General features: G+C 37.8%; 2 protein-coding genes and 1 long non-coding RNA gene across 10 annotated transcripts; 1 reads left to right on the top strand and 2 right to left on the bottom strand.

The window, feature by feature from the left end:
* Window positions 1–318: 318 nt before the first annotated feature.
* On the bottom strand, window positions 319–5,229 carry LOC127505306 (protein-glutamine gamma-glutamyltransferase K-like). Its single transcript, XM_051880770.1, has 11 exons — window positions 5,073–5,229; window positions 4,832–4,950; window positions 4,646–4,753; window positions 4,362–4,539; window positions 4,109–4,247; window positions 3,821–4,007; window positions 3,347–3,500; window positions 2,614–2,898; window positions 1,481–1,641; window positions 1,195–1,331; window positions 319–1,069 (listed from the first exon to the last, which is right to left on the bottom strand). The coding sequence occupies exons 1-11, from the start codon at window positions 5,227–5,229 to the stop codon at window positions 916–918; spliced, it is 1,779 nt and encodes a 592-aa protein (XP_051736730.1). The 3' UTR covers window positions 319–915.
* Window positions 5,230–12,554: 7,325 nt separating this feature from the next.
* LOC127505042 (uncharacterized) lies at window positions 12,555–15,000 on the top strand. Its single transcript, XR_007927543.1, has 4 exons — window positions 12,555–12,636; window positions 12,747–12,802; window positions 14,252–14,402; window positions 14,494–15,000. It is a non-coding gene; the product is annotated as an uncharacterized LOC127505042 (long non-coding RNA).
* Window positions 15,001–16,604: 1,604 nt separating this feature from the next.
* Window positions 16,605–26,368, bottom strand: LOC127505504 (cytochrome P450 2J4-like). 8 transcript variants are annotated; one of them, XM_051881094.1, is made up of 11 exons: window positions 26,247–26,368; window positions 22,317–22,366; window positions 21,607–21,809; window positions 21,371–21,533; window positions 19,881–20,030; window positions 19,611–19,771; window positions 18,751–18,927; window positions 18,403–18,541; window positions 18,131–18,318; window positions 17,148–17,289; window positions 16,605–16,824 (listed from the first exon to the last, which is right to left on the bottom strand). In XM_051881094.1, the coding sequence occupies exons 3-11, from the start codon at window positions 21,802–21,804 to the stop codon at window positions 16,649–16,651; spliced, it is 1,494 nt and encodes a 497-aa protein (XP_051737054.1). In that variant the 5' UTR covers window positions 21,805–21,809; window positions 22,317–22,366; window positions 26,247–26,368; the 3' UTR covers window positions 16,605–16,648. The 8 variants fall into 8 exon arrangements, with proteins under 8 accessions (XP_051737054.1, XP_051737055.1, XP_051737053.1 ...); XM_051881095.1 differs by lacking the exon at window positions 26,247–26,368 and adding an exon at window positions 23,099–23,311; XM_051881093.1 differs by lacking the exon at window positions 26,247–26,368 and adding an exon at window positions 22,671–23,077.
* Window positions 26,369–27,796: the final 1,428 nt, after the last annotated feature.

Here is a 27,796-nt window from a genome sequence, read left to right as displayed (position 1 = left end):
TTTTATCTCAATACTGTAATCAGGGCTACACATTTCAAATAATATCATTTACATTAAAATGTGTGTTTGTTTGGTAGCCTACAGCATGCATGTCATGCTATTTATGTAGTCTACACACATTCAAAACAAGCTGAGAGCTGTTTCTGAATTACTTTATTGCAATGTAAGTAAATATAGACAACTTGACAATACTATAACACTCCCTTTATAATAGCTGAACATGACTCTCAGTGTAGATCAGTGCAAACTGACTGACTGCCTATGTGCACTCTCACAAATACTCCCTTCATAATCAATAAATTAGTATAATCACACAGTTTCAGACTCATAGCATCTTGAATCTGAATTTCAGTATTCAGTTATAATATACACAGTAATTCTTACACATTTATTCAAATGAAAATGTACTATGGAGTAATAAAGTTCATGCTTGGAACTTCTGCAAATTTCTGCAACCAAATTTTGCACCTTTCATCAGGTAAACAGGATTCTAATGTTGTTTTAGGGTTTATTGTCTATGTTTAGAACACCATATTATAGTCAAAGCATTATAGAAATACTTTCAAGCATTATGAAAACACTTGCCATCATTTGAGGGAAGAAAATAATGCTTATAATGTCACATCATAACTGAAATTAATTACATTGGTTATAAATTAAGTTGATTCAAATATTCTTATAAAATATGAAGTTACACATACATATTAATAATCTGGTTTGTGATAAAGTGTGCCATTCAAGTAAATGAAATGAAGAATATGTAATATATTTGGTTACTTTTATTGTGAACCATAAATAAACTTTAGGTACCTCAAAATACTTTAACAGAATATATGAGACACAAAATGCATTATCATACATAAACAGCCTTATGGTTCCATGTGCCTCTAGCAAGTTTACACAATCCATCTCTGTTTAACCGTAAATCATTTCACTAACAACAACGTTGGTGAATCCATGCACTTGAGTGAGCTGAGGACAATCAAGAGATGCCAGAAGTTTATGTGGCCCGTGACACTTGGGAATAAAGGTCTCCGTCAGTTTCACTGTGGCCAGACTTGGAATGTCACTGAGTGACAGAGAGAGAAAATTACTATGTACACATTTCATTTGTATTCATTTTACATTGTGCACATCAGTCAACTGTAATTTATTTCAAGCAGTGCAAATTAATACAATACTCCTGCGTCTTACCCATAGTTAATTGTTCTGACACACTGCAATCCCAGTCCTTCAAAATGGAAAACTACGTTCTTCAGCACACAGCGCAGTGGGTTCTGGAATTTGATTTTGAATGTCATCTCTTTGCCCACTACACCCCCACATACAGGCTGAAAAAGAAAGGTTTACAAAAGACAATCAGGCACTAGTCTGCAAATTTTGGTGCCGCAAAAAGAACTGGGTTGCATAAAATCTAGCTAACGCTGATGAAGCTGATGAAGTCTCAGTATATTAAGAGTTCATAATAAAGAAAACTCACAATGATAATGAGATCTGGTGTGCGCAATCTGAAGTTGAACTGGGTGGCCAGTATCTGTGTCGTCTCTGAGACCCGTCCAGAGAGTGTAAGCATCAATGCTGCTTGATCGACCAGGTGGTCCTTATAGTCCTCATACCGCAAGGTCCACTCCAGAATCTGGACTACAGAGGAAAACAAGATATAAACAGTGAGTGAATACTAATGCTTTCATATCAAATTTTCATTTGAAATGAATAATCATCCTCATCGTTATGTTTTTCTTCACAGCTGATATACTGTATGTGAAGACAGATGAATTTGGTAGGAGTGGTTTATCCATGGTTTGCACCAAAGTAATCCAAATCTAGAAAAGGTAAGTCTGTCAAGAGTCAAGACTAATATTGATGTTGGCTTTACAAAGTATTTCCTGAAAGGTCTAAATTTCCATTTTAAGTCAGAACAGCCTGAAGGACTGTGCCAAGTTTGGTGAGTATTGCTTGGATCAAACCAAACTAATTCTTCAAGTACAATAATTTAATAGACAAGCATTGTACCAAGTTATTTTAAGGCCGGGACACACCAAGCCAACTGTCGGGCTGTTTTTGAGCATTGGTTGGCTTAGTTTTTTCAGTGTGTTCCACACCGTTGGCTCTAGTCGGATGGCATCTGGGTTTTTTGGGCCGATTCAGCCTGTTGAATCACCGTCAGGCCGTTGGTGAGAGAGAGAACTCTGATTGTCAAGACGGTACAGACAGAAGGCTGTTATAATTTAAGTCATCTTACCTGAGCATTTTAATGCACAAATATTTTCATCATAACATGAGCCGACTGGATTGAAGAAAGTGATCAGCGTGATTGATAATCAAAATGGTAAGCAAGCGCTGCTTTGTTTACGGTTTGTATATCTGCAGTCCTAGTTTCCTTTTTAAATTATGAAAATAGACTATTGATGCCTGCTGATATAGACAGATATTTACTTACACACAAGTGCAGAACACACATACTAGTTGACAGTCCTTTAGTCCTTTTGGTGTGTTTAAGCGCAGCTTTCTAGAGTGACAACACAGTTACAGCTAGTTCTTTGATGTCGGCTTGGTGTGTCCCAGGCTTTAGACTATCTTTCAAACTGATTTCAAGTTTCTATCATCTCTCACCCTCATACGAATTTAGCTCAATGAGTGTCTGGTCCTTTTTCACTAAGGCCTTGTGGGCTCCAGTGTAGTACATGGCTGCCACCTGGCTGTAAAGAGTGAAACTACGAGGAGACGTGCAATTGTTCTTCAGAATGATGGAAAGCACAACGTCCTGACCAACACATGGTCCATCACCCTGCATGTTGACTTCAATGATGACATCCTCACTGTAGGACAATGAGTATATTGAGCGTTTGGAGCCATGGCGACAGGCAGTTTCTTCAGCAATTTGTGCCCCATCCGAACCTTATGAATGGGATAAAATAATAAATAATTAGACATAATATGAATATTAAAAGCGCTGCTTTTTGAATGGCGTGCATAAAAACGTCCCTACTTCTAAATATCGCTGAAAACATGTCACTAAACTGTCAGAAAACTCACACACCTTGTTTTTGTTCAAGGAGGTCTATAATAATATAAAGAAATGCTTGTTTTATATAATAATATACTCAATATTATATTTTATCAGTATACATGGCTACTTTTGAATGTCCGTCAATGGAGAAAGATGCTTTTCCCCCGCAGAATGGTGATGTTAGCAGCGGCTAACTCTGCATGCTAACCAGCCAAACCTAATACTGAAACCAACACATTTGGCTTTAGGTATCAATAATAATGTATATCAGTAAGGTCCTCTAAGAGGTGTGCCAGCTACAGCATGAATGTGTGTGTTTCTGTGACAAGTTTTCACCTTCTGGGTGTTTGTAGAGGTGTGTGATATCTACACGTTGATCTGAACCAACAGCTTTGGTGCTGATGCAGTGACCTACTGCGTTCTTGTCAACCCGAATCACAGCGAAGTTTTCATTAGCTTTACGCTGCCAGTAGACTTTATCGCTGTTCACCTACAACACAAAAAGCAAAATATTCAGTACACCAGGTTTGTGCATCTGTCCTTTTGCATTCTATTTCAGTTCCTAAACTGAAGCAAGATGCAGAATTGTAATTTGAATTTAAGGATGTAGAGTTATACATTTCGTTTTTCAATATTAACCAAAACCATGTTATCATAGCATATGACATATTTCCTGAAATATCACAACATCAATAATCATTGTTTAAATGCTACCCAAAGAAATTTGTACTTTTATGTTTACATGTGAAAATATTCCATGCAACATCAAACTCTGTTTGATGGAAGGTTTGAGGAAAGGCATTAACATACTCCAGCGAAAAGGAAGGGTGCATCATGTTGAACCTGCCCGCTGCGGATCGCAGCAACAGAGGTGGGACCGCATCGAAAGATGTCCTGGCTGGTCAGCTGAGGAGTGGAATCAACCACCTGCCAACCTCCAAAACCAGATGGCAGGTCTGGACGAGCCATCCAGGCTTCATTCCACACGTGGAAGTTCCTACAGAGAAAAATCAACCAAGAATGGTAAAGAAATTGAAATCAATAGGGATGCAGTGTTCTTCAAGAAACAGGAATGTTTTTCACACCATGCAATCTTACCAGACCGAATAGCGGTTTAGATGTTCAACTGGCTCAAATTTCTCATCTAAATAAACATCAGTTGTCAATGAAACATCAGTGTCATGAGCAGAATTGAAGTTTGAGACCGGACGAGTGGGAATGCCCAAACATCTCAAAACTGAGGATAGAGAGATTGAGAGAAGAATGAATTAATGCAATATACATAGCCACATTAATTCTCCCAGTCACGTTATTGTTCACTTTTTTACATCCAATATGTTTCACATCTTACTTGTGTTGGTGACTCCAGCAAAAACCCAACACTGTCCATATTTGACAGGTTTTCCTCCACTTTTGTGGTACTGTTTTAGGATGGCGTCGCTGCCGCACCAGGATGTAGGAGAAGTTCCATCTGTGTAGGTATTTGACCAACTACCCATCATCACACCACTGTTGTCATTGGCATTAATCTGTCACAATGATGAAATGTAACTGTTATGTCACATTGTTCTCATTGTCTAATCAGGTTGTTATCCAGAGCAAAAAACCTAGATTGAAAATGGCTGGAAAACCCACTATTGCAGATGCTACTCTGACCACATTAACAGGGTCTCCCCATCCTGAGCAAGGTCCACCACTCTTCTCCAACACAAAGAAACACGCAGCCAAGACTCCTTCATCAAACTAAGAATCACAGAACAAGTAAGTAAGAAATGTTTGCATGCATTTTTTAATGAATATGGATGAACGTTTGGCTCTTACTTGACCAAAGTTCCATGTTCTGCAGCCAATCTGCTGCTTTGTTCCATAGTAGATTCTGCCCATGTCATTCAGCACATACTCAACTCTCTCCGCCTCATCATTCAGGTACACACAGTCATCTAATAAAGAGACATTCTTATAAATTAAACAGTGCTTTCTAGTTTTCCCTTAGCTCCAGGATTCAGATGAGATTTAAAAACCCACTAAAATGAAAAGAGAATGCAATATCATGTGAACATACCTTTACACCAGGGGTTGAACAGCATGTAAATGTCATTTTCAGGAGTGTCTGGTGAAGTGGCCTTTCCTCCCGGGCAGTTGGTTATGACAGTGAGTTTGTATCGTCCAACAGAAGCTGTTGACTGAGAGTAAACACACAGTTTGATTCGGTTTTGCATTTGTTCAACAATCCTGGCTTCCCAGCAGTCTTTCTTGAATTCGCTCACTAATGGAACAATCGTGAGTGTCTCGTTCCATGTTGAAGGGATGTTACCTATAAAACACATGACATAAGAAGAGAAAATCATGGTGAGGATATGCCTTTTAGAATATATCCACAATGTTTCTAGAATGGGGCTGAAAATATAGGGCTAAAATAGGCAAATGCTTAAGAGTCTATGACTGAATCATTATTGCAGTGATTATTATGTTTCTAACATGTTGGCATGTTCTTCTAACCCCAATTGATAGAGTGTGAAGCTTTTCATTTCTGAAGCAACCATGTAGAAAGATGCTTCATGGCCATATTCCAGGATGAGAATGCCAAGATTCACCAGGGTTAAAATTGTGAAAGAATGGTTCAGAAAGCATGAATTGGCACCTCTGAATCCAGACCTTAATTTCATTGAAAGTCCTTGGGATATGCTGGAGTAGACTTTACAGAGTGCTCACCTCTTGCATTGTCAATACAAGATCTTGACCAAAAATTGATGCACTTCTTGATAGAAATAAATGTTGTGAAGTTATTTCCATCAAGAGGTGCCTCAATTTTTGGTCAAGATCTTGTATTGACAATGCAAGAGTCGAGCACTCTGTAAAGTCTACTCCAGCTCATCCCAATGACTTTCGATGAATTTAAGGCCTGGACGAGGTCTGGAAGAAATGAAAAGCTACACACTCCATCAATTAGGGTTAGAGAACTGTTCCCAAACATATAACATGCTAGAAACATAATAATCACAGCAATAATGATCCAGTCATAGACTCTTAAGTATTTTCCTATTTAAATCCAAACATTGGCCAGGCAGTGTATAATTCTTTAGGTTGTCAGAATGCATCTGGTTGGGTATCAAGATGGCATCTAACTAAAGGCCTAAACTGACATAGTCTCAGCTCCAGGTGAAGTTGGTCACAGTTTGGGTTAAAAGGTCGGGAAAGCTCAATCCACATCTCAAAACATTGTCCTCTACGGATGATGAGGTGATCGCTAAGATAACGATCCGTGTGATGCTCTCGTCGATTTTGTCCTGTCCTGAATTTGATGAGGTCAACAGAACACACCTGCAATGGCAGACCTGTGAAATAGGAAACAGTTAATGATCAGAGTAGGGCAGTCAGTTCATTAGAATTTTTAATCAAATTCATTACATGATATACTGCATATAATTGGCTGATGTAGATCAAAACACATCTTACATCATGCATTACACTTCAAAGACCTCTTACCATTCACCACAGGCTCCACATGTGTCCACGAGTCTGTGCAATAATTCATAATTCTGGTGGCAACATGCTCATTGTCATCAGATTTTTGACTCGATTTGAGGTGATTGCAACAGCAATGCTCGCAAACGGATACACTGCCTGCCTCCGTACACTTTTCTGACTCCAGTATAATGGCTTTGAATGACCTTTTACAAGAATACATGATTAGTTAATCATCAGTGATTGATCAAAAACAAAACTCACATAATCAGCCATTTGAAAGAAGGTTGTTGGGGTCTGTTGAGATTGGGCTCTCAACTCCATACAGGTCTCCGGCTTTCTCAACTTCTTTAACCCTCAAACGAATATTAGCAACAAAATATGCAAGCTTTCCTCCACAGAATAAAACAATTTAAAAGATTATTGCGACTTTTTATCTCACAATTCTGACTCTTTTTTTCGCAATTGCGAGTTTATATCTTGCAATTCTGACTTCTTTTCTCAGAATCGTGAGATAAACTCGCAATTGCGAGAAAAAAATTCTGAGGATATGACTTTCTTCTCAGCATTGCGAGTTTATATCTCACAATTCTGACTTTATAACTCGCAATTGGGAGTTTATATCTCACAATTCTGACTTTATAACTTGCAATTGTGAGAAAACAAGTCAGAATTGCAAGATGAAAACTCACAATTACGAGAAAAAAAAGTCACAATTACCGTTTTTATTTTTTATTCAGTGGCCGAAACAAACTTCCATAACAAAAAACTCAATTAAGGATCCGCATCTTTTTTGTTAATCCTGTCAGAACATATTTATTGCTTTTAGGTTTATCAATTCAGTTACTTATAAAGACATATACAGATAAATGCATAGATTACCTCTTCACATAATCAGGGAAAAACACAATGGACTTCTAAAGATGTTCCTGTGCTTCACCTGAACAAATCTTTAAAATCTACCAATTTTTTTTTAGCAATATGCAAAATAAAATCAGATCACACAAGCATAAAACAAGTTAATTACTTACATGGTTGTAGTTCTGAATGTCCTTAACGTGTTATCTGAAAGAATTAATAAAGCGATTGTGAAGTTGATCTCTTCTTTTGTTCAACTGTTTCTCTCCAGCTCAGCCCGATATATATTCACGTCTCTATCTCCACCCCATCCACAGCTCAGAGCTGAAGAGTGTGAAGAATTTCCCATCTGATGAGAGAGAGGTTAGTGTTTAGGATGAGTCTCACAAGTTAATTGTAACAGCTTATTTCAATTCTCCCATCAGCGTGAATTTTCAATCCAAAACCATCAAGGTATTAAAGATGGAATGTGTTGCAAATGGCTCCAGTAAATGAATTAATCCTCTGGAAAAAAGAAAAAGGCATTCATCTACATGGCAAACAGAATGTCTCATTGACACAGTAATTCCTCACCTAACAGACACACCAAATTACACATTGTTTGCCTATCAGTAATATGATTACAAACATGCACTGTTGCATGCTTGGGTTTAAATAGGCAAATACTTAAGAGTCTATGATTTGATCATTATTCCTGTGATTATTATGTTTCTAGCATGTTATATATTTGGCAACAGTTCTTCTAACCCTAATTGATGGAGTGTGTAGCTTTTCATTTCTTAAACAACCATGTAGGAAGACACATCATGGCCATATTTCAGGATGACCATGTCAAGATTCATCAGGCTCAGACTGTGAATGAATGGTTGGGAGAGAGCATGAAGAATCATCTTCACACATGAATTGGCACCTCTGAGTCCAGACCTTAAATTCATTGAAAGTCTTTGGGATGTGCTGGAGGAGACTTTACATAGTGCTCGACTCTTGCATTGTCAATGCAAGATCTTGATCAAAAATTGATGCACCCCTTGATGGAAATAAATGTTGTGATGTTATGTTATATTGTTCATATCATTTTAGAGAAGAGTCATTGATGTGCAGGAATATCCCAAGATCATGAATTTTGAGCATCTGACAAACAGTAGTGAAATTTGGAACACAAAACACTATATGTATTTGGTTGATAGATAGGTTGATTTATTACTACAGATATAATGCATATACACATTTTCATTTTAACATCATTATTTTTCATTTGCACTTTCAGCAGTGTTGCAGAGAATAATCAAGCAAAACAATAACTTTCTGAAACATTTTTAACTGCAGTCATCACAATCCAACATACAGTAATCACATCATGTTGTCAATTGCAAAGGCATGAGTCGGCTCGCAGCACGGATCTTCTGAATCCAGTTTGACGACTGGAAAGCGCCCAATCATCTTGTTTCCACACGGCTGCCTGCCTTTGCAGTCACCGCTAACATTCTTGACATCTTGATCACGGCATGACATCAGAGTGCTGCGCTCACAAACCGGCTTGCAGAAAGCCTCTTTTGAATCTCCTGAATCGAGTTTGATAACTGGAATACGCCCGATCGCCTTGGTTCCGCATAGTGGCACGCCTTTGCAGTCATCTTTGATATTCTTGCAGGCAACTTGCTTACAGTCATAATCAAGGCATGGTGGGGTGTAGTTGCAGGGGTTACTGCAAGGATTGTTGCATGCCACTTTCTTGCAGTCGCCCTTACAACCATAATCACAGCATGATGGGACACAGTTGCAGGATTTAGTGCAAGGTTTAATGCAGCAAGGCACTTTCTTGCAGTTGCTCTTACAACCACATTCGCTGCATGATGGGATGTGGTTGCAAGGGTTGTTGCAAACTGGCATGCGGCATGGCACTTTCTTGCAATCTTCCAGTGTAGTGACTGTAAAACGTCCGACCGGGCAACACTTGATGTTTGACCTTTCACAAGACATAGTGTGAGCTGCAACAAAAAGACAAAAAGAGTGTGTGAGAATAAATGGCAAGACAAAACTGTCTTTAAGTAGTTATTCAAAAACATTGGAACCCTGGTCATTCAATAAAGCCATGTTTTCTACTAGTTTAACTTTTAAAAAGGGTTTAGCTACAGAGTTTTAGTGATACAAATCTTGAATTGCACTGTTAAAGAGGACATATCATGTTTAAGTCCTATAATCGGGTCCCCAGTGCATCTACCAACCCAGAAAATGTTAAAAAGGACAACCCAGTAATTTTTCTGCAAGCATGTGGAAAAAACGAGCCGCTCAGATTTCGCTCCCCTAGTGATGTAGGAAGGGGATCTTATTATAAAATTACCGCCCCTTAACCTGCACGTTTTCACCCACCGCGCCATTTTGTTTTCGCAATCGAAAACGGTGTACCAGTTCTAACGCCATGGTAAAAGTTCGAGCAAAGCATGCTAACTGTTCTGTCGTTGGCTGCACAGACAGTCTTGTTAGCTTGGATAGCCTGCAAGTTGACCCTGGCAAGCTCGATTGCTAAAAAAGGAGCGTTTCTGTCCGAGTGAAAATATTAGACCATTCACAGCATTTGATAGCAATCATAAATGTTAGCCTGGTGTGTATGGCTCTGTTTGGCAAACAGGTACGTATAGTGGCCGTCCATATGGGTTTTGCACAAAAGATTAGCATGACGGCACATGCTAGTCGATGAGTTGAATCAACTCCACAGCAACTACATAAATTTATCCACTAACCATTCAGAAACGTCCAGTTTCATTCTAAAAGTTGTAACTTCTTCCTGAGTCTCTCCATCAGTGTCGACTCCGGTTTGAACAATGTAAGGCTGAACACCGTTACTGACAATCCTCATTTTGGCTGCGTGAGATTCTCCAGCTTTGTTGTTGTTGAGCAACCGAAGCGTGAGCTGTTAAAGCTCCGCCCTCTTCTGGAAAGGGGGCCGGGAGCAGCAGCTCATTTGCATTTAAAGGGACACACACAAAAATGACGTGTTTTTGCTCACACCCAAATAGGGTCAATTTTGACAAGCTATAATAAATGATCTGTGGGGGATTTTGAGCTGAAACTTCACAGACACATTCTGGGGACACCAGAGACTTATATTACATCTTGTTAAAAGGGGCATAATAGTTCCCCTTTAAAGGTACTAGAATGTAACGGTAAGTTGTTCAGTCTCTAAAATCTGCATGCCTGTTTTCTGAAAGCAAGGATTAAGTGCATGTTAAAAGTTAAATACTTACATGTTTTTGGTCGTTTTTCTTGATTGTGTTTGAAAGGCTCTTGTCGGAAGCAACTCTTCTCTCGCTCTGATGTTCCTCTCCTCTGCAGCCCGGTATATATTCACGTATTCATCTCCACCCAATCCACAGCTCAGAGCTAAAGAGTGTGAAGAATTCCCCATCTCATGAGAGGGACAGTTTAGTGTTTAGGATGAACGCAGCATCAGTGCAATCTTCACATTGTTACATAAGCAAATTGTGTCAATTAAGTAATGATGGGGAGGGAGGTTTAATGAGAAGTAATGAGAGTATAACACAATGCCATTCATTGTCATCTAGATTAAAATTAAATTTAATTAAAAATGAATGCGAGTTGTTAAGCATTTGTCTATTACTGTACGTCGTCCATAGCATAGTCTCCTGTTGTTATATATAAACATAAATTAGAAATATAACTAAACCAAAACAAAATCAAAATAAAGATAATAATTTGTTCTAACTTCTAATAAAATTTTACATAATCTTATTTGTAGCCTCATTGAAAAGCCACAGATGCAGAACATAATAATGTAATTATTTTAAATAATATTATGGAGCTGTAAGTCAGCTATCAGTCTTTACTGACTCAAGTCTGCAGTTAATGAACTAGTCATGTTTAATATCAAGAATGCTTGTTAAGTCAAAATGCTTCATTCTACCATTTATCCAGTCACTCTTCATCATCAACAAGGATGGCATGTGAAGCAAACAGAATGAATCCTCTGGTTAATTTCAGACCCTGGTGTGCGTGAATGAAATAGCTTACCATTTCGAGAAAGAAAATTAGGCCTATATAAAATTAAAACAATTAAATAAAAAAGTTTTGTAGCACAATTACTATTTACTGTTAATTTCTAAAAGTTTTCTGGTTTAAAAATGACTGATTTCTTTAGCGCATATATATATATATTTTTTTTTTTTTTTTTTTTTTTTTTTTTTTTTTTTTCTCAGCTACAATGTCAGATCGGTTTTTAGTCGTTTTCCTTCTTTTTTGTCTTTAGCTAATCACCATGTTTGCTAAACTGAGTGTCGAATAACGAGTTTTCCTCTGGAGAAAGATGTGAAAGGAACAATGTTTTGATGCTTTTTCATATTGAATATGATTTTTTGTGGTCTGTTTACAGTGTATTCAGGGTTGTAGGCCTATTAATGTTTCTCTAATATTGTGGTTGTTAAGGGGGTGTGTTATAAAATATTAAACCAACTCAATTAATTAAGATAGCACAGTCTAGACACATATATATATTTTATTTTTGCAGATTCTTTTAGTCTTGGGTGTCCTTTTTTAAAGTTTTTATATTAAAATGTGAAAATATTGATCAGTACCACATTCTGTGCTGATCTCTATATTTGATTTCAGTTACACAAGTGCATGTTTAGTACTACAGAAATAATCCATCCACACGCGCACAGTTTCTTTTTAAAGTTTTTATTGGTCATTTGTTATTTCTTTGTATTTTTAGCCTAATTTGTCCAGTTACATTAAATGTTAAAATTCAACAATAACTCTTCCCTTATTCTTCTAAACAAAGGAACTTGAGGACTGAAACATCACAGTCCAACATAATCACAGCTTTCTGTCAGTTAGTGGCAAAGGCAGTTGATCACAAACCGGTGTGCAGCACACGCCCTTCCACTTATTGACCGGGAATGAGACTGACACTTCAGTTCCACATGTTCTCCTGCATTCATCCTGGATGACCGTCTTGACCCCATGATCATGGCATGACGTCAGGTTTCTGCAAGGGTTGTGCTGACAAACTGGCTTGAAGCAGCCGCACACCTGCCGTCCACACGCTCCACTGCACTTACAGTCATCCTGGATGACCACAGCCTTACGACCACAGCTGCAATCAGCCTTACGACCACAGCATGTCTCACAGCTGCATGAGTTCTTGTGAACAGGAGCGCAGCACTTCACTTTGCTGCAGTCGTCTGACTGTAGTTTAACAACTTGGAAACGTCCAACTCCATAACAGTTGTTGATGGCTGACTTATCACAAGACATAGTGTGAGCTGAAACAATTGAAAGGAGAGATTGTGAGAAAATCAGCTTTTTGAATGGATTGATTTTCTAAGTTGAATACTTACATTTTCAGTCCTTTTTCCTGATTGTATTTGAATAACGACTCGTGTATCTGTGTTTTCAGAGTCTCACTGGATGCAACTCTTCGTTTGCTCTGACTTTTCTCTCACAAGCAACCCGGTATATATAATCACATCTTCATCTCCACCCCATCCACATCTCAGAGCTGAAGAATTTTCTGTTTCATAAAAGGGCGGGTTCAGAGTTTAGAATAGTCTCACTTATTTAAACTTAAATACAATAGTATTGCAATCTTTAGTGTTACATAAGAGAAAAAGATTGTTTATGTATGTGTATTTAGCATTACATAAATGAAAGTGTGAGTCATTTCAGCGATAATGGGAAAGGTTTAACAAGAAGTAAAAATATACCTCAGCTTTGACCTTAGAGAAGTAAAAGGTTAAAGCACAAATTAAAGGGATAGTTCACCAAAAAAATGAAAATTATCCCATGATTTACTCACCCTCAAGCTATCCTGGGTGTATATGACTATCTTCTTTAAGATGAACACAATTGGAGCTATATTAAAAAATATCCTGGCTCTTCCAAGCTTCCAAGATTTTAAAGCCCAAAGAAATGCATCCATCCATCATAAAAATAATCCATACGGCTCCAGAGGGTTAATAAAGGCCTTCTGAAGCAAAGCGATGGTTTTTTTTTAAGAAAAATATCCATATTTATACATTTATAAACTATAATCATGGGATTCTGGCAATGGCCGTACGCGAGTCTAGTTCCGGCGTAAGAATGACCTCTGACCCAATGCATGACGTATTGACAAACGTGGAAGCTCAGAGGATAGAGCAAAACAAAACGCCCGTCAAGAATTAGAAGTCTAAAACGAGAATTTTTAATGAGAAATGTCGGATGAGCTCGAGTTTGTTGCCCAGCCATATTTGCTTGAACCACGAGAGGCATCTAAGCTTACGCTACTCCTACGTCATACGTCGGGTCAGAGGTCACTCTTCCGCCGGAACTCGACTCGCGTACATGGAAGCCAGTGATTATAGTTTATAATGTTTTAAATATTGATATTTTTCTGACAAAAACACATCGCTTCACTTCAGAAGGCGTTTATTAACCCCCTGGAGTCATCTTATGATGGATGGATCCATTATTTTTGGGCTTCAAAATCGTGAGCCCCATTCACTCCCATTATAAAGCTCTGAAGAGTCAAGATATTTTTTAATGTAACTCCGATCGTGTTTGACTGAAAAAAGATAGTCATTTACACCTAGGATGGCTTGAGGGTGAGTAAATCATGGGATAATTTTTATTTTTGGGTGAACTATCCCTTTAACCAACTAAAATCTTCTACATGCATACAGTATGAAAACATAATAGTTTGAGAATAAATGCTCTTTAGTTTGGAACTTTATTTACTATTGCATCACATGGAGATTCCACACGTGCCGCTCATTAAACTGCTTTTAACTTAAGTAAACATCCATTCCCATTGTGATAAAAAAATGACATTCTCTGTTATGTAACGCTGTCAAGATTGCACTAATGCTGTACTTAAAATTAAATAAGTGAGACTCATCATAAACACTAAACTCTCCCTCCCAGGCATGAGATGGAGAAATTCTTCACACTCTTCATCTCTGAGCTGTGGATGGGGTGGAGATGAAGACGTGAATATATACCAGGCTGCAGAGGAGAGGAACATCAGAGCGAGAGAAGAGTTACTACGAGTACACAAACTCAAGACTGAACACATGTAAGTACTCAACTCAACTCTTGTAAATTTTAAAAGATAACCATTGTGTATTTTCTTGCTATTCATCAATCTATCATTTCTATTGTTTCAGCTCACACTATGTCTTGTGATAAGTCGTCCATCAACAACTATTGTGCAGTCGGACGTTTCCAAGTTGTTAAACTACAGTCAGACGACTGCAGCAAAGTGAAGTTCTGCGCTCCTGTTCACAAGAACCCATGCAGCTGTGAGACATGCTGTGGTCGTAAGGCTGTGGTCATCCAGGATGACTGTAAGTGCAGTGGAGCGTGTGGACGGCAGGTGTGCGGCTGCTTCAAGCCAGTTTGTCAGCACAACCCTTGCAGAAACCTGAGGTCATGCCATGATCATGGGGTCAAGACGGTCATCCAGGATGAATGCAGGAGAACATGTGGAACTGAAGTGTCAGTCTCATTCCCGGTCAATAAGTGGAAGGGCGTGTGCTGCACACCGGTTTGTGATCAACTGCCTTTGCCACTAACTGACAGAAAGCTGTGATTATGTTGGACTGTGATGTTTCAGTCTTCAGGTTCCTCTGTTTAGAATAATGAAGCAGAAATTTATTGCAAAAGTTATTGAATGGAGCTAAAAACTTAGATTAGAATGATGCAAAAATTAGAAAATTAAAATATTAAAAAGAAAACGTGAGTGTATGGTTTATTTCTGCAGTAGCAGACATGCAATGTTACTTAAAGGGGGTCCTATCATGTTTTTTTCCCATGTTCATCTTTCTTTAGTGTGTACTGATGCCTTTTATCAGTGTCAAGTACCATCAACCATCCTGGCAAAATGACCCCATATTAAACCCCAAACAGGCTCTTGTATTACTCTGACAGTTTGTTTTGCGATAACGGTCCTTGTTATCGCATTACAAGGTTACTTATAAAATAAATACACAGACGTAAAATATTGATTTAAGTGGAGGCTATTTTACTACCACAGAGTGCAAGAAGAGATGTGAAACTAGAGCAGCTGTGTAAGAAAATGGTGGTTGTTAAAGTCCCCCTGTGGTGAAAATCAAGTTTTTAATGTTGTTTATATCTGTCTATGTGGTGTTTTTAATGTGCTTTAAGACAAACCATGTGCAAATTCATAAGTCGACACCATTGCTGAGTATTTTCTCCTTAAAACTGCAGTGATCTAAAGACAGTCTCAAACCCGTGGTTTGAAATCGCTGGTGTTTCTTATGTCACAAACTACCTTGTAACCAATCACGTCAACGACTGGATCTCTGGACTGGTGTGAGTGAGTGGAGGCGGGGCTAATTTGCATATTCATAGAACCGTATAGGGACATAGAAAGATAGGTTTGAGTGTACTACAAGTGGTAACTAAATAAATTTTTTAATACAGAGATAGTATGTTAAAAGCACATTTTACTTCATATTCATGGTGTCTAAAAAAAGCACAGTTAAGTACACTTAATGTTCTTTAAGAGTTAGTTCACCCAAAAAAAAAAAAAAAAAAAGAATGACTCAATGACTTGCTCATTAAGACATTTACTGCCACCTACTGGCAGTTTTAGTTTGTTACTTAGCGTATCATTTCATTAAAAGATAATTTCATATTCCATATTAATAAAAAAAAAAAAAAAAAAACCATTAAAGGTATAGTTCACCCAAAAATGAAAATTCGGTCATCATTTACTCACCCCCATGGCATAAGCCTAAAAGATCGTGTAATAAAATCTATGTTGAATCGAATATATTACTTCTTTCTAAAGCTATTTTTTTGTAATGTATATGATACTTTTCTCATTTAACACAATGATGACTTTAAATTATCTTTTGGGGGTAATTTGATGTGCGATTAATTAATGGTCACATGGTGTAATGAATTAGATTAGAAATGTTAATAACTAACAGCCCCAATCAGAATATAAAGCTACTTTTAATGGCTGTTAATGGAAAAAGATGCGTTGCACCCTAGATAGACTCTTGTGGTCTTATTTCATTGCCTGAATGTGCAGCAAAGTCGACTGCTTTTGATTTTGAACACGGCCAATATTACCCAATACAAAAACCCAACAGAGTAGCAATCTGGACAGTCCCTTATTAAAATGGGGAAAAAGTAGCCTGAATATACGCAAGATCAAATAAACAACCTTGTGTATGGAATGAAAATAAAAATGCCATTTTCGTAACTACAAGCGTTTCATGTAACCAGAGAAAGTCAACCAGTGTGGTTTAATGAGCTGATTCTTTTATTTTAGGTTGCAATCATGTCACATTATCGAGGCACAGCACGAATATGGAAAGGTTCAGGAGCAGAAGCGATGGCAACTGTCCTTTTGAGACTCAGCGTTTGTCCCTCAGGTGGCAGGAAGGTAAAACGCTGCATCAGCGAGATAAAGAAGAGGAAGAGCTCCATACGAGCGAGCTGTTCACCTGGACACATCCGTTTACCTGGGAATCACAGACTGGATCAGTAAAGCCAAGGTAAACTTTATAAAAATCTCATTTAGAGCAGCAAATCATCATATTAGAATGATTTCTGAAGGATCATGTGACACTGAAGACTGGAGTAATGATGCTGAAAATTCAGCTTTGATCACAGGAATAAATTACATTTTAAAATATATTCACATTGAAAACAGTTCTTTTAAATTGTAAAAATATTTCACAATATTACTGTTTTTTTCTGTATTTTTTATCAAACAAATGCAGCCTTAATAAGCTGATATACATTTTAGTTATAGTTTATATATTGCATATTCCTTATGATCTACCTATTGAAAAGGGGATGAAGTTTTCTCTCTTCAAAAATTTGCCATTTTCATCCAGAAAGTGTGCAGGATTGAACTCATTCGGAGTGTTGTACTCATTTTTATCCTCTAGGATTGGCTTCAGCATCGGCAGCACCATCACGCCCTGTCACATGACAAAACACAAGGAACTGTAAGAACAGAATAGAATCATGTTATGGCTACAATATATTGTTTAAATCTGTACTTTTACCAAATTTAACCCTTATTTTAAAAGTTACTCAAAAAAATTTGAAGCTTGGGAGCTCGGGGTCTCATTTTAAGAGGCCCTTGGCAGATTGTTAAAGTTAAAAAAGTTAAAGTGAAACAAATAAGTTAGAGGTTGTAGTTTATGAAAATGATTTATGAACAATATATATTTTATAAAACTTCTTGAACTAAAAAACTGCTAGAAAATCAGAGCCATAAATCTAAAGTTGTGTTCCAAATTTGAGGTTGAGATCTCAAAAAAATTAGCATTCAGCAAGATTTTGTTTGGGCGCAGTGTCAAATATTTCTCATTAGATCCCAGCAAATCTTTACTGATACACAGCACTAGGATTTGAGATTTGCAGTACAGTATAATTTCTGTCATTCAGTTTCTTTCTAGTGTAAAATAGATTTATTAAAGGAAATGATGGTGAAATATTAATAAATAAAAATACACACTTTTGCCAAAATTTATGCAGCTGGCTAAAAAAAAAAAAAAAAAAAAAAAAATTTTATCTTTTTCAGTTTTAAGGACGCATAAGGGTTAACTCAAAGAAAAACTTACTCTACATTCTTCCATAATCCTTGAATTTGTGCCGGTTTAAATCCTGTACAGTAATGTAATGCAGTAGCTAGTGAAAATAATCATTGAGAAAGCAGTAAAAAAATACTTTCATGCAAAATTTGGGAGAGAAAAAAAAAAACTTATGCTTAATTTTGATTTTGAAATATGCTACAAATAGTATTTTTTGACTCACCTTTGGAATGAGGCATCCTGCTACTGTGGTGTCTTTGCTGGCAACTCTCGGTGGAATGAAGGCAAGAACATTTGCGAACCTCTGAACCTCATGCATCACAGCGTAGGTGTACGGCAGATGTGTCCTGTCTTCCATCAGCGGCTGGCGTTTCTGTCCAATCACCTGATCGATCTCAGACTGGACTTTCTCTATGGAAAGTCAACATGCAGAGTATAAGTACACATGTGGACACATTTGCCTAACAAGTAGGTCACAGGAGCGGAGCGGCCCACCTTGCACATCTGGATACTTGGCCATGTAGAGTAAAGCCCAGCTGAGTGATTTAGCAGTGCTTTCTGTTCCGGCTCCAAACAGATCCAACACACAGTGGATCAGATTCTCCTCTGTGAACTCTGCCTCGCTGTCTTTACACTAGGAATTATGGGAAGATGAGAGAGGATTCAACCATGGACAGAAAGAGGGGTTAAACACAGAGACAAAAAGGTAAAAGGAAAGTAAAATATGGGATGCATTTTGCTTGTTTCACTTGATTTCATTTGAAATACATGAATTATCAGTGTACAAAAACTCTGAAATGATTTTCTGAAATCATTATGCCAGGATCTTCTAAAACCGGTTACCTTCTCAATTTCATCCAGATAACAGTCAATGTAGTCTCTAGGACTGGATGGGTTTCGGTCCTCTTTGTGCCTCCTGATTTCCTCCTGAAAAAAGAGCTTAAGCTTGGAAAGGTTGGCAAACGCAGTCTGGTGCTTTCCTGGCAGCAAGGACATCACGGCGGGAAATGTGTTATACAACTGTTGAGGGACAAATACATTTGGTCATCAGGATTTCATAAACCTTTGCCATAAAGAAATTTATTTTTTCAAGTAAATTCCGCATCTTAGTGCATGTACTGAAATAACTGACCAGAAAAAGAAAAAAATAAAAGATTTCAGTATCATTGATCTTGCTTAGTGAAGTCAACAAAATCAAAATTGGTCATTTTTTTTTTTTTAAATACATGTTCCTGGTCTTTACAAATTACAATTTAGACATTCATCATAGTTGGGTAAACTTTTAGTGGTAAAAGGAAACTACAACAAACAGAATTTTTGCATCCACTTTTGCTCCAATAGTAAAAGAAAAGAACAAAGTATTATAGGTTATAAATGTCTTTAAAATTTTCCGACATGCACTGTAAGCGGTTGACCAATCACAACACACTGAGCCATCTCAACCAATCAGAGCAGAGTAGGCTCTCGGAAAGGCGGGGTTTAGAGAGACAGAATCCTTTATCGAACCGATTCAGACACTGTGAGAAAAAGGTGATGCTGCAAATGTTTATTATGAGAAAAATAAAGTGTTTTTGACCTTGAAATCATGTCTATTCTAAGAGACTCCAAAACAAAATCAGGAGCTTTTAAAATAGTATAATAGGAGCACTTTAATAACTATGGAAACATCATAGTCTGTGAAAAAGGTACATTTGGTCTCGTACCCGGCCCCAGACGTTGATGGGAAGCTTGAAGGTGTCATCTGAATACTGCAACAGCTCATGAAAATGATGGTTGTCATACTCAAACTTGTAGCCAAAAACCAGGCTGCATATTATATTGCCCACCGCATAGGTCAAGATGTGATGAGGGTCGAATGGCAAACCTTGGACAGCAAAAGAAAGAAAGAATGGTTACGGCTGCTGTAGAGAGCAGTATGTACTTGTAGCCTGTTCAGATGTATGAATTAATGCAGAAATGGTGCTTGGTTGGACCTTGCTTGGTTTGAAAAGCACTACAGACTAAGCGGCACTCCTGCAGGATGGAGTTTTCTAGAGTTTTCTTGCCCACACCAAAATACTTCAGTGTTGCCAGAGCAAAGCGCCTCTGATGACGCCACATGTGCCCACTGGAGAAGATCAGACCTACATTTAAAGAGATAAAAAAAGCAAAATCTATGATTACTAAAGCATATTCCCTTGAGGCTATGTAAACACCCTTTTTGCAAGTGAAATTGGTAACAGTTAATACTCAAAGCCTGCGAATTTGATGTTGTTTCCAATATTTGCGTTGCCTGATCCTTCGATATCTATACTTTGCAAAACTGTTACACTTTGACAGTAACAATTTAATCTGTGCCGAAATCTGCCACACAAACCTTTAAGGTCTTTACTCACCCTCATGTCATTCAAAACCCATTATACTTTCGTTCATCTTTGAAACACAAATGAAGATCTTTTTGATGAAATCTGAGTGATTTCTGTCTCTCCATAGACAGCTATGTAACTACCACTTTGAACTTTTCAAAAAGTTCATAAAGAGATCGTAAGACTAATCCATATGAATTGAGTGATTTAGTCCAAATTTTATGAAGAGACTCGATTGCTTTATATGAGCAGATTGAATTTAGGCATTTATTCACATATAAACATTGATCAGCAAACATAAACAGAAGCTCAACCGAACCTGCTTGACGCGTGAGAACAAACCTCTTCTGGAAGCTCAAACATGCTGTGTAACACAAGAATGAACCTCAATGGTTCTTGAAGAAGCTCAAACGTGCTGCGTAACACGAGAATGAACCTCAAACGTGCAGCGCAACACGAGAATGAACCTCATTGGCTCTCGCAGAAGCTCAAACGTGCTGCGTAACACAAGAATGAACCTCAATGGTTCTTGAGGAAGCTCAAACGTGCTGCGTAACACGAGAATGAACCTCATTGGTTCTAGCAGAAGCTCAAACGTGATGCGTAACACAAGAGTGAACTCCCATGGGAGTTTTGAATTCTGAAACCATATGTTTTCATAGTACTAAATGAATGAACTTCTTTATTTCAAGAGAGACAGGAAAATTCAATTTCTCATGTTAAATTAAATGCAGGATAACTGTAAAAATCTACAGAACATATGAACAGTTCTGCATGTTTTCAACCACAAAGCTCACTATTGTAGCCAATGCATAAGGTAATTTTACCAATTATACAACAGCTCTGGTACACTGATTGAAAATGATAGCAGAATGTTGATATTTCTTTCAACAACACTGGAACATTTCAGTTTTATTCAGACCATTTTACTGATATAGCAAAATAAAACAAATTATTTGTGTCTGAAAGTCCATATAATGCCTTGAGTAAAAACAGAATTACAAGATGATATGTTGAACTTACGTTCAACAAAAAGATGAACTGTTGAGCAGTTTATGACTGATAACAGACTTAATATTTTTGAGCATTTTAAAGTGTAATGATGTGTACATTTTTACCTTTCCCTTTACAGATCTTGTCGTTCACAGGGAAGTACGGCCGGTCTGTGAAGATGTCCGCCTGTTCCACAAACGCCTCTTTAAAAGTCTCGTATCCAGTGAGCAGTATGCAGGGTTTGTTCCCCAGATAAAATGTGCTCACATCTCCATACCTCTCAGCAACCTGATCAAGATGTCGACTTGTAATGTACACAATTCATTTAATAACCATATGCATCTAAAAAAAAAATACATACCTTTGGGAAAACCTCCATTGGATCACTAAAGCCTATATTCATTACGTTTCCAAGCAGAGGAAGAGGAAAGGGTCCTGGCGGCATGTTCTTGGACTGAACATCTCGCAGGTGTTTCACAAACAGCAGCACACACAGAAATATCAGGAGTCCCTGAACATCCATCCACTCCCCCATCAGCTGTGACAACACTGACGCCATGCTTACTGAGACGAGAGAGATTTTCCACACATGAATGAGTATGAATGCCACTGCATTACATATAAAATATCAAAGCAAATTTCTGTGTCTGCGTTCAAATGCTGTAGGAGCTTTTCTCAAAACTATCAATGACTGGTCATCCTGGTGTTTAGTGGACGTATGAAGTCCTCAGGTTCACACAGGTAGTTCATCACATTAACTACAAACATGTTTCACAAATTTCATTCCACTTTTAGGGCATTATAAGTTTTGAACACTACTTGTATTGTTAAATGCATTTTAAGAGAATCTGAAGTGCACAAACACTGGATCAAAAAAGTTAATCAAAGTTGTACTAAGAAGGTTTTAGGACAACTTTGATTAAAGGTTTTGATCCACTTCAAATGTTGACTACTGTAATATGAACCCATTTGCTCGGCACACTCACAAAAGTTGTATTGTTTTATACTGCACAATATACTACTGCCAAGGACATGCAACGTTGCAGATGAAGGGAACAAGGTTGTACTTACCGAGAGATCACAGTGTGTCCTGATTTGTTTTACGAATTTCATCAGTAAACCTAAAAGAAACACGGCAAATTACTATCTATGTACTGTAGATGCTCTACACTGTGGTACCTAACGATGTTCACACCGAAACTTCTCAACACATTTCGCATTTAAGCGCTGATTCACTTTGGTACTTGATTAGTTTTATGTGATCTATGACTCCTGAGGCGTCGTTGTATTATACAGACCGCATTGTCTCGTTTAAATAAATAAAATAAATAAATAAAGTCGCGACCCAATCAAAAAAAAACATTTTATTTTAGATATTTTAGGAGGTACATCTCAACCGCGTTTTCAAACGTTTATGATTTTCACCTGACGTCGACGCTCCCAAACAGAAGTTGCGTTCGTTATAAAAACAGCAGACCGCTTTAAAGTTTCCCGCGGATTTTTTTATTTTACGTAGGACAAGTTTAAAAAGTTTGTTAACTTTTAAAACTAGTCTAAATAGTCACCAATATAATCAAGCTGCTAACAGGCGTGAAAATATGATGCAGGTTCGGACCGTTTGACTCTTATCTTCCTTGTCTTTTGTATTCTTCTGTTATCTTGTCAACTTAATGTTATATAACATGTGAATTGCTCGAGCTCGACCGTCAGGGAGAGCGTGAAGGAAATAGTCCGTACAAAGTTCGAACCACAAAGTTGTCGCTTGGTGGGCCCCCTGCATCTGATCATATCGCAAAACGTGATATACCTAATTACATAATCAGCGTATCAACAGTATTTTCAGATAACACTACCATAGAGTGCGAATTTACAGCAGCAGCCAATTAGATGTTACACAAGGTTAGTCACGTTCATTCGAGATAACCATAGCAAAAGTAAACCGCTCCAGAATTAGAATCGGACGATTCGTCGACAAAAAATAACTAGCCTATTGCCATTATTTATCACTTTAATAAATGCATATCTCAAAAAAAAAAAAACGGTTTTAAACAGGTTGTTAACTGTTAAAACTGATCTAAACAGATTAAGCTTCTAACAGGTGTGCAATTATAGTTTTGATTCAGGTGTAACTGTGTGGGCTTCTACTTTGTGTTATCTTCCATAATCGTTTTGCCTTAATTGATATACAATGTGTACAATTAGTGTATATTGACCCATAAGTTCTTTGAACTCAGACATGGAAAACATATGGAAGACTGCACATAGTACAAAGGTTGTAGGACCTTTTACCTTTACCTTGACTGAACCATTTTGTAATGGGACAAACCTTTACAAACCCTTTATTTTTAGCATAATCTTATTTTCTAAAGTATTAAATTATTTGACATAAATAACAGCAAAAAGAAAGAACAGAAAACTAGAAATAAAATATAAAACTACTCAAATAGAAGAAATAACAATAGTAGTGCTGTCAATCGATTGAAAATAACTAATTGATTGCATATTTTTCTGCAATTAATCACAATTAATCACACCTAACATTAACGTTTTTAATATGTTTTCATATTGTAATAATTTCGAATTTAATCTCCAAATTAATGTAGAAACAACACAAAGACAGTAAATATTTGATCTAAAGCATGGAACACACCAAGCTGATGCTGACGAACTAGTGGCGACGAAAGCAGACTGCGGGGTTGGCTCACGTCGGCAGAGTCTGGGTCCAAAGTTGCCCTGACAGACCAAACCGACACTCGACACCCGACGGCCAAGTTTTGCACCTACGTAAGAAGAAATGCCTTTCCATACCAGCAGGTGGCAGTAGCTGAACAGCCAATCAGAATGATCAGATGGCCCAACTGACCGACGAGCTCCGACGCCGATTCAACATGTCGAATCGCCCGGAAAAAAAGCCGACGAGGACCAACTTTAGCCGACGGCGCGGAACACACTGAGAAAACTTAGTCGGCCGACGAACAAAAACTGCCCGACGGCTGTCGGCTTGGTGTGTTCCAGGCTTAACATGTAGGAAATATACAGAAATTGAATAAAGTTATCAAACACTTCACAGTCTTCACTGCATATATTATAAATTAAATATAGATTAATTTTTATTAAGGCTACAAAAGTTATTCAGTCAAGAGCAGCGAGTGATTTTTTTCTTTGTCTTTTGTTCTTTGATTAACATTAACAACAGACTGCAGCTGGTTTATTAGGCTGCTGTCACTTTAAGACCCGACGCACATGATGCGGATCCGACACGCATTTTCTCACAACACTTTACGTTCATTTAAGACTTTAAATGTAGAAACAACACTAGCGTTTCCACCACCAACAATACCCTTACTTGATATGCGTTGTGTATGCCGGAAAATAGCGATCGACGTCATTCCACATGAAGAAGAAAGTGACAGTAAACAACAATGGAGGACATTCAGTAGCTTTGCTTGATCAAAAGCTGAAGGCTGCAAGGAAAAACAGCTGAAAAATACACATTAGCTGTGTCCGAAAGCGAATACTTCTCTACTATATAGTATGCGAACAGAGTAGTATGTCCGAATTCATAGTATCCGAAAAACAGTAGGTGAAAATTACCCGGATGACTTACTACTTCTGGTGTGCATACGATGGACACTTTACTATCCCATGAGGCCACGGGAGAGGATTTGTGAATGGAGTTGAAGCAACGCAACTGATGCTGGTAGGTCATGTGACAGTAACAACATGGCGGATGTAGTACGTCTGGATTCGTTCATACTACACGCATTCGTACTATATAGAACGTACTTTTTCAACGGTCGTGAAGTAAATTTAAATTCAAATGTAGTACCTACTCAAGAGTACGCGATTTCGGACGCAGCTATTAGGCTTGTTAGAGATGAACTACACTAGCCTGCCGCCAGCTGGGAGATCTTCCGGTTGCGGGCGGGGGAGAAGTAGCCTACAGAGTCGGCCGTCAAGTTGGACACTTCGTGCTTTCCATAGTGTGCTGAACCAACGTCATTCATGGCAGACCACACGATTTTTGCGTTGATTTTAGCCGAAGAAGTGGATGCGATTGAAATTCCCATGTTTTGAATATCAGATGTTCAATATCAAGATTGGTTAAATACAGGAACTTGTGTAAGAAAAAACACGCAACACACATCGTCCTTGTCATCACAGATTCTGACCAATGAGAATAAAGTGTGTCGTCCTCAAGGCTTTCGCAGCCGATTTTAAGCAACTGCAGCGCCTGACCTAGACGGCTGGTCTCGTTTTGCTCTCGTGGTACTTTGATGGCACGTGTGATCGTAAGGCGGCTGTAGCGTCGATCAAAGTCGGACAAATTTTCTAACCAGAATGCATTGCTTTTGTCAGGTGGCAGCCGATCGCTGTGGCACCGCATGAAGTCGAACAAGCCTGTTGTGTTCCAAAGGTACTGTGTTGTCATTCACCTTGTAGCACGCGCAAGTGACGATTCTCTGTCAACCAATCAACATTCTGCAGTGAGTGTAGCTCCACCCTTTTGGTACCGGTACTATTTGGTACTATTGTGCTAGGTACCCCAATGCAAGGGTCCCAAAAATATGGTACAGTTCGGAATAAGGGTACAATTCACAACTTCTGACAATGGAAATGGCAAAAGTTGTGTACCGTACCAAACTGTACCGCTCGGTGGAAATGAGCCAAAACATCGCCGTGATTTTGCTAAGTAAGACATGTTCCTGGATCAACATCTTCCATTGATCCTGGAACAACATTCTTCTCCAAAAACATAGTCCTAACCCAGTCCCTGCCCCTAATAGTAATCTTACCCATCCCTAAAATCAGAGGAAAAATAACACTGATGTAGAACCCTGGTTGTGAGCGTAAACTTGACATTAACTGTAAACCTACATGTATGCCTCAAATCTGATTGGTTGATTGGAATAATGTTGATCCAGGAACAAGTTCTACTTGGTAAAACAACATTCACCGTATATAAACATAGGCTAACAAGGGGAAAAAATTTAATTTTACCTTGAGTGCTTTGAGCAGTGGCTGCTGGCTGAAGACGTTGCCAATGTGGAAGCGGCCAGTGTGTCTCTCTTGGTGGCTGCTCCAGAAATTTATAGACTGTGGAAGAATTTCGTCACCAACAAAACTGAACCCCATGTCTTATGACGTGCTGAAAACACTGCTGACCTTGATAGTGAAAGCAGAAAGCTAGAAATTTTAGAATGGCTAAAATCTGAAAACATCACATGACACATGTGATTGTTCTTCCTGAGAGCACCAGCACAGGCATCCTTGATTCACAACATAAACGTCTTGAGACTTGTTTTTCAGTACATGATGGAGAAATACCAACTGTAAATTATGTATAAATCAAATTTACAGGACATTTAACAAAAGTATGAAATAACAGGTTGGTCTGGGGTTTAGTTAAAGAGAACTTAATGGTAAGCTAAATGTTTCTTGAGCATCAAATCAGCATATTAGAATGATTTCTGAAGGATCATGTGACACTGAAGACTGGAGTAATGATGCTGAAAATTCAGCTTTGATCACAGGAATAAATTACATTACAAAACAGCTATTTTAATTTGTAATCATTTTCACAATATTAACGTTTTACTGTATTTTCATTAAATAGCCTTGGTGAGCATAAGAGACATCAAAAACATTTAAAAATCATATTCCAAACGGTTTATAGCGTATAAACAAATTGTAAAATTTATAGGGTTAAATCAGATAAAAATCATCCATAGCATCAGTGAGATGTCCATGAAATAATGGTCATACTGTATTGCGTCACGTCTCTTCTATCTTTCTTTGTTAAACAAAGCAAATAAAATGTCAGATCTCTGTGGTCAGATGTTCAGCTAAAAGGAGCCTGTGAAACAGACAGCAAAAACAGTCTTAAAAAAAGAAATAAACAATCTTAATTGATTTGATGTATTATTTTAGTATGACATGACAATGCATTTTTTTGCAGTGGGCCTTAATGGCAGCGAGAGCATAACAAATTTCTGGGTAAATCATTTATTAATCAGTTTCAGCATTCAGTGAGACAAGTTCAAGTGTGGTGTACACAAATTCTTTCAGCTTGTGTTTTATGAATAAGGCCATGCGTCTGTGCGGTTCCCAGGGAACACACAAACTGATAAACAGTTGAAAGCACTGAAAGTCACTTGACTTAAATTTAATTTTTACAATAAGAACATACAGTACCATTCAAAAGTTTGGGGTCAGTACGTCTTTTATTGTTTTTGAAAGAAGTCTTTTATGTTCACCAAGGCTGCATTTATTCAATAAAAAATACAGTAAAAACAGAAATATTGTAAAATATTATTACAATTTAAAATAACACATTTATAATTGAATATAACGTAAAATGTAATTTATTCCTGTGACCAAAGCTGACTTTTCAGCATCATTCTAATATGCTGATTTGCTGCTCAAGAAACATTTCTTACTATTATCAGTGTTAGAAATGTAATATTTTGTGGAAACCATGATACTTTTTTAAAAGAATTTTATGAATAGAAAGAACATTTATTTGAACTAGAAATATATATATATATATT

Source organism: Ctenopharyngodon idella, chromosome 22 (assembly GCF_019924925.1).
Source record: "Ctenopharyngodon idella isolate HZGC_01 chromosome 22, HZGC01, whole genome shotgun sequence".
Lineage (NCBI taxonomy): Eukaryota > Metazoa > Chordata > Actinopteri > Cypriniformes > Xenocyprididae > Ctenopharyngodon > Ctenopharyngodon idella.
This window is presented reverse-complemented; position numbering and strand designations above follow the sequence as displayed.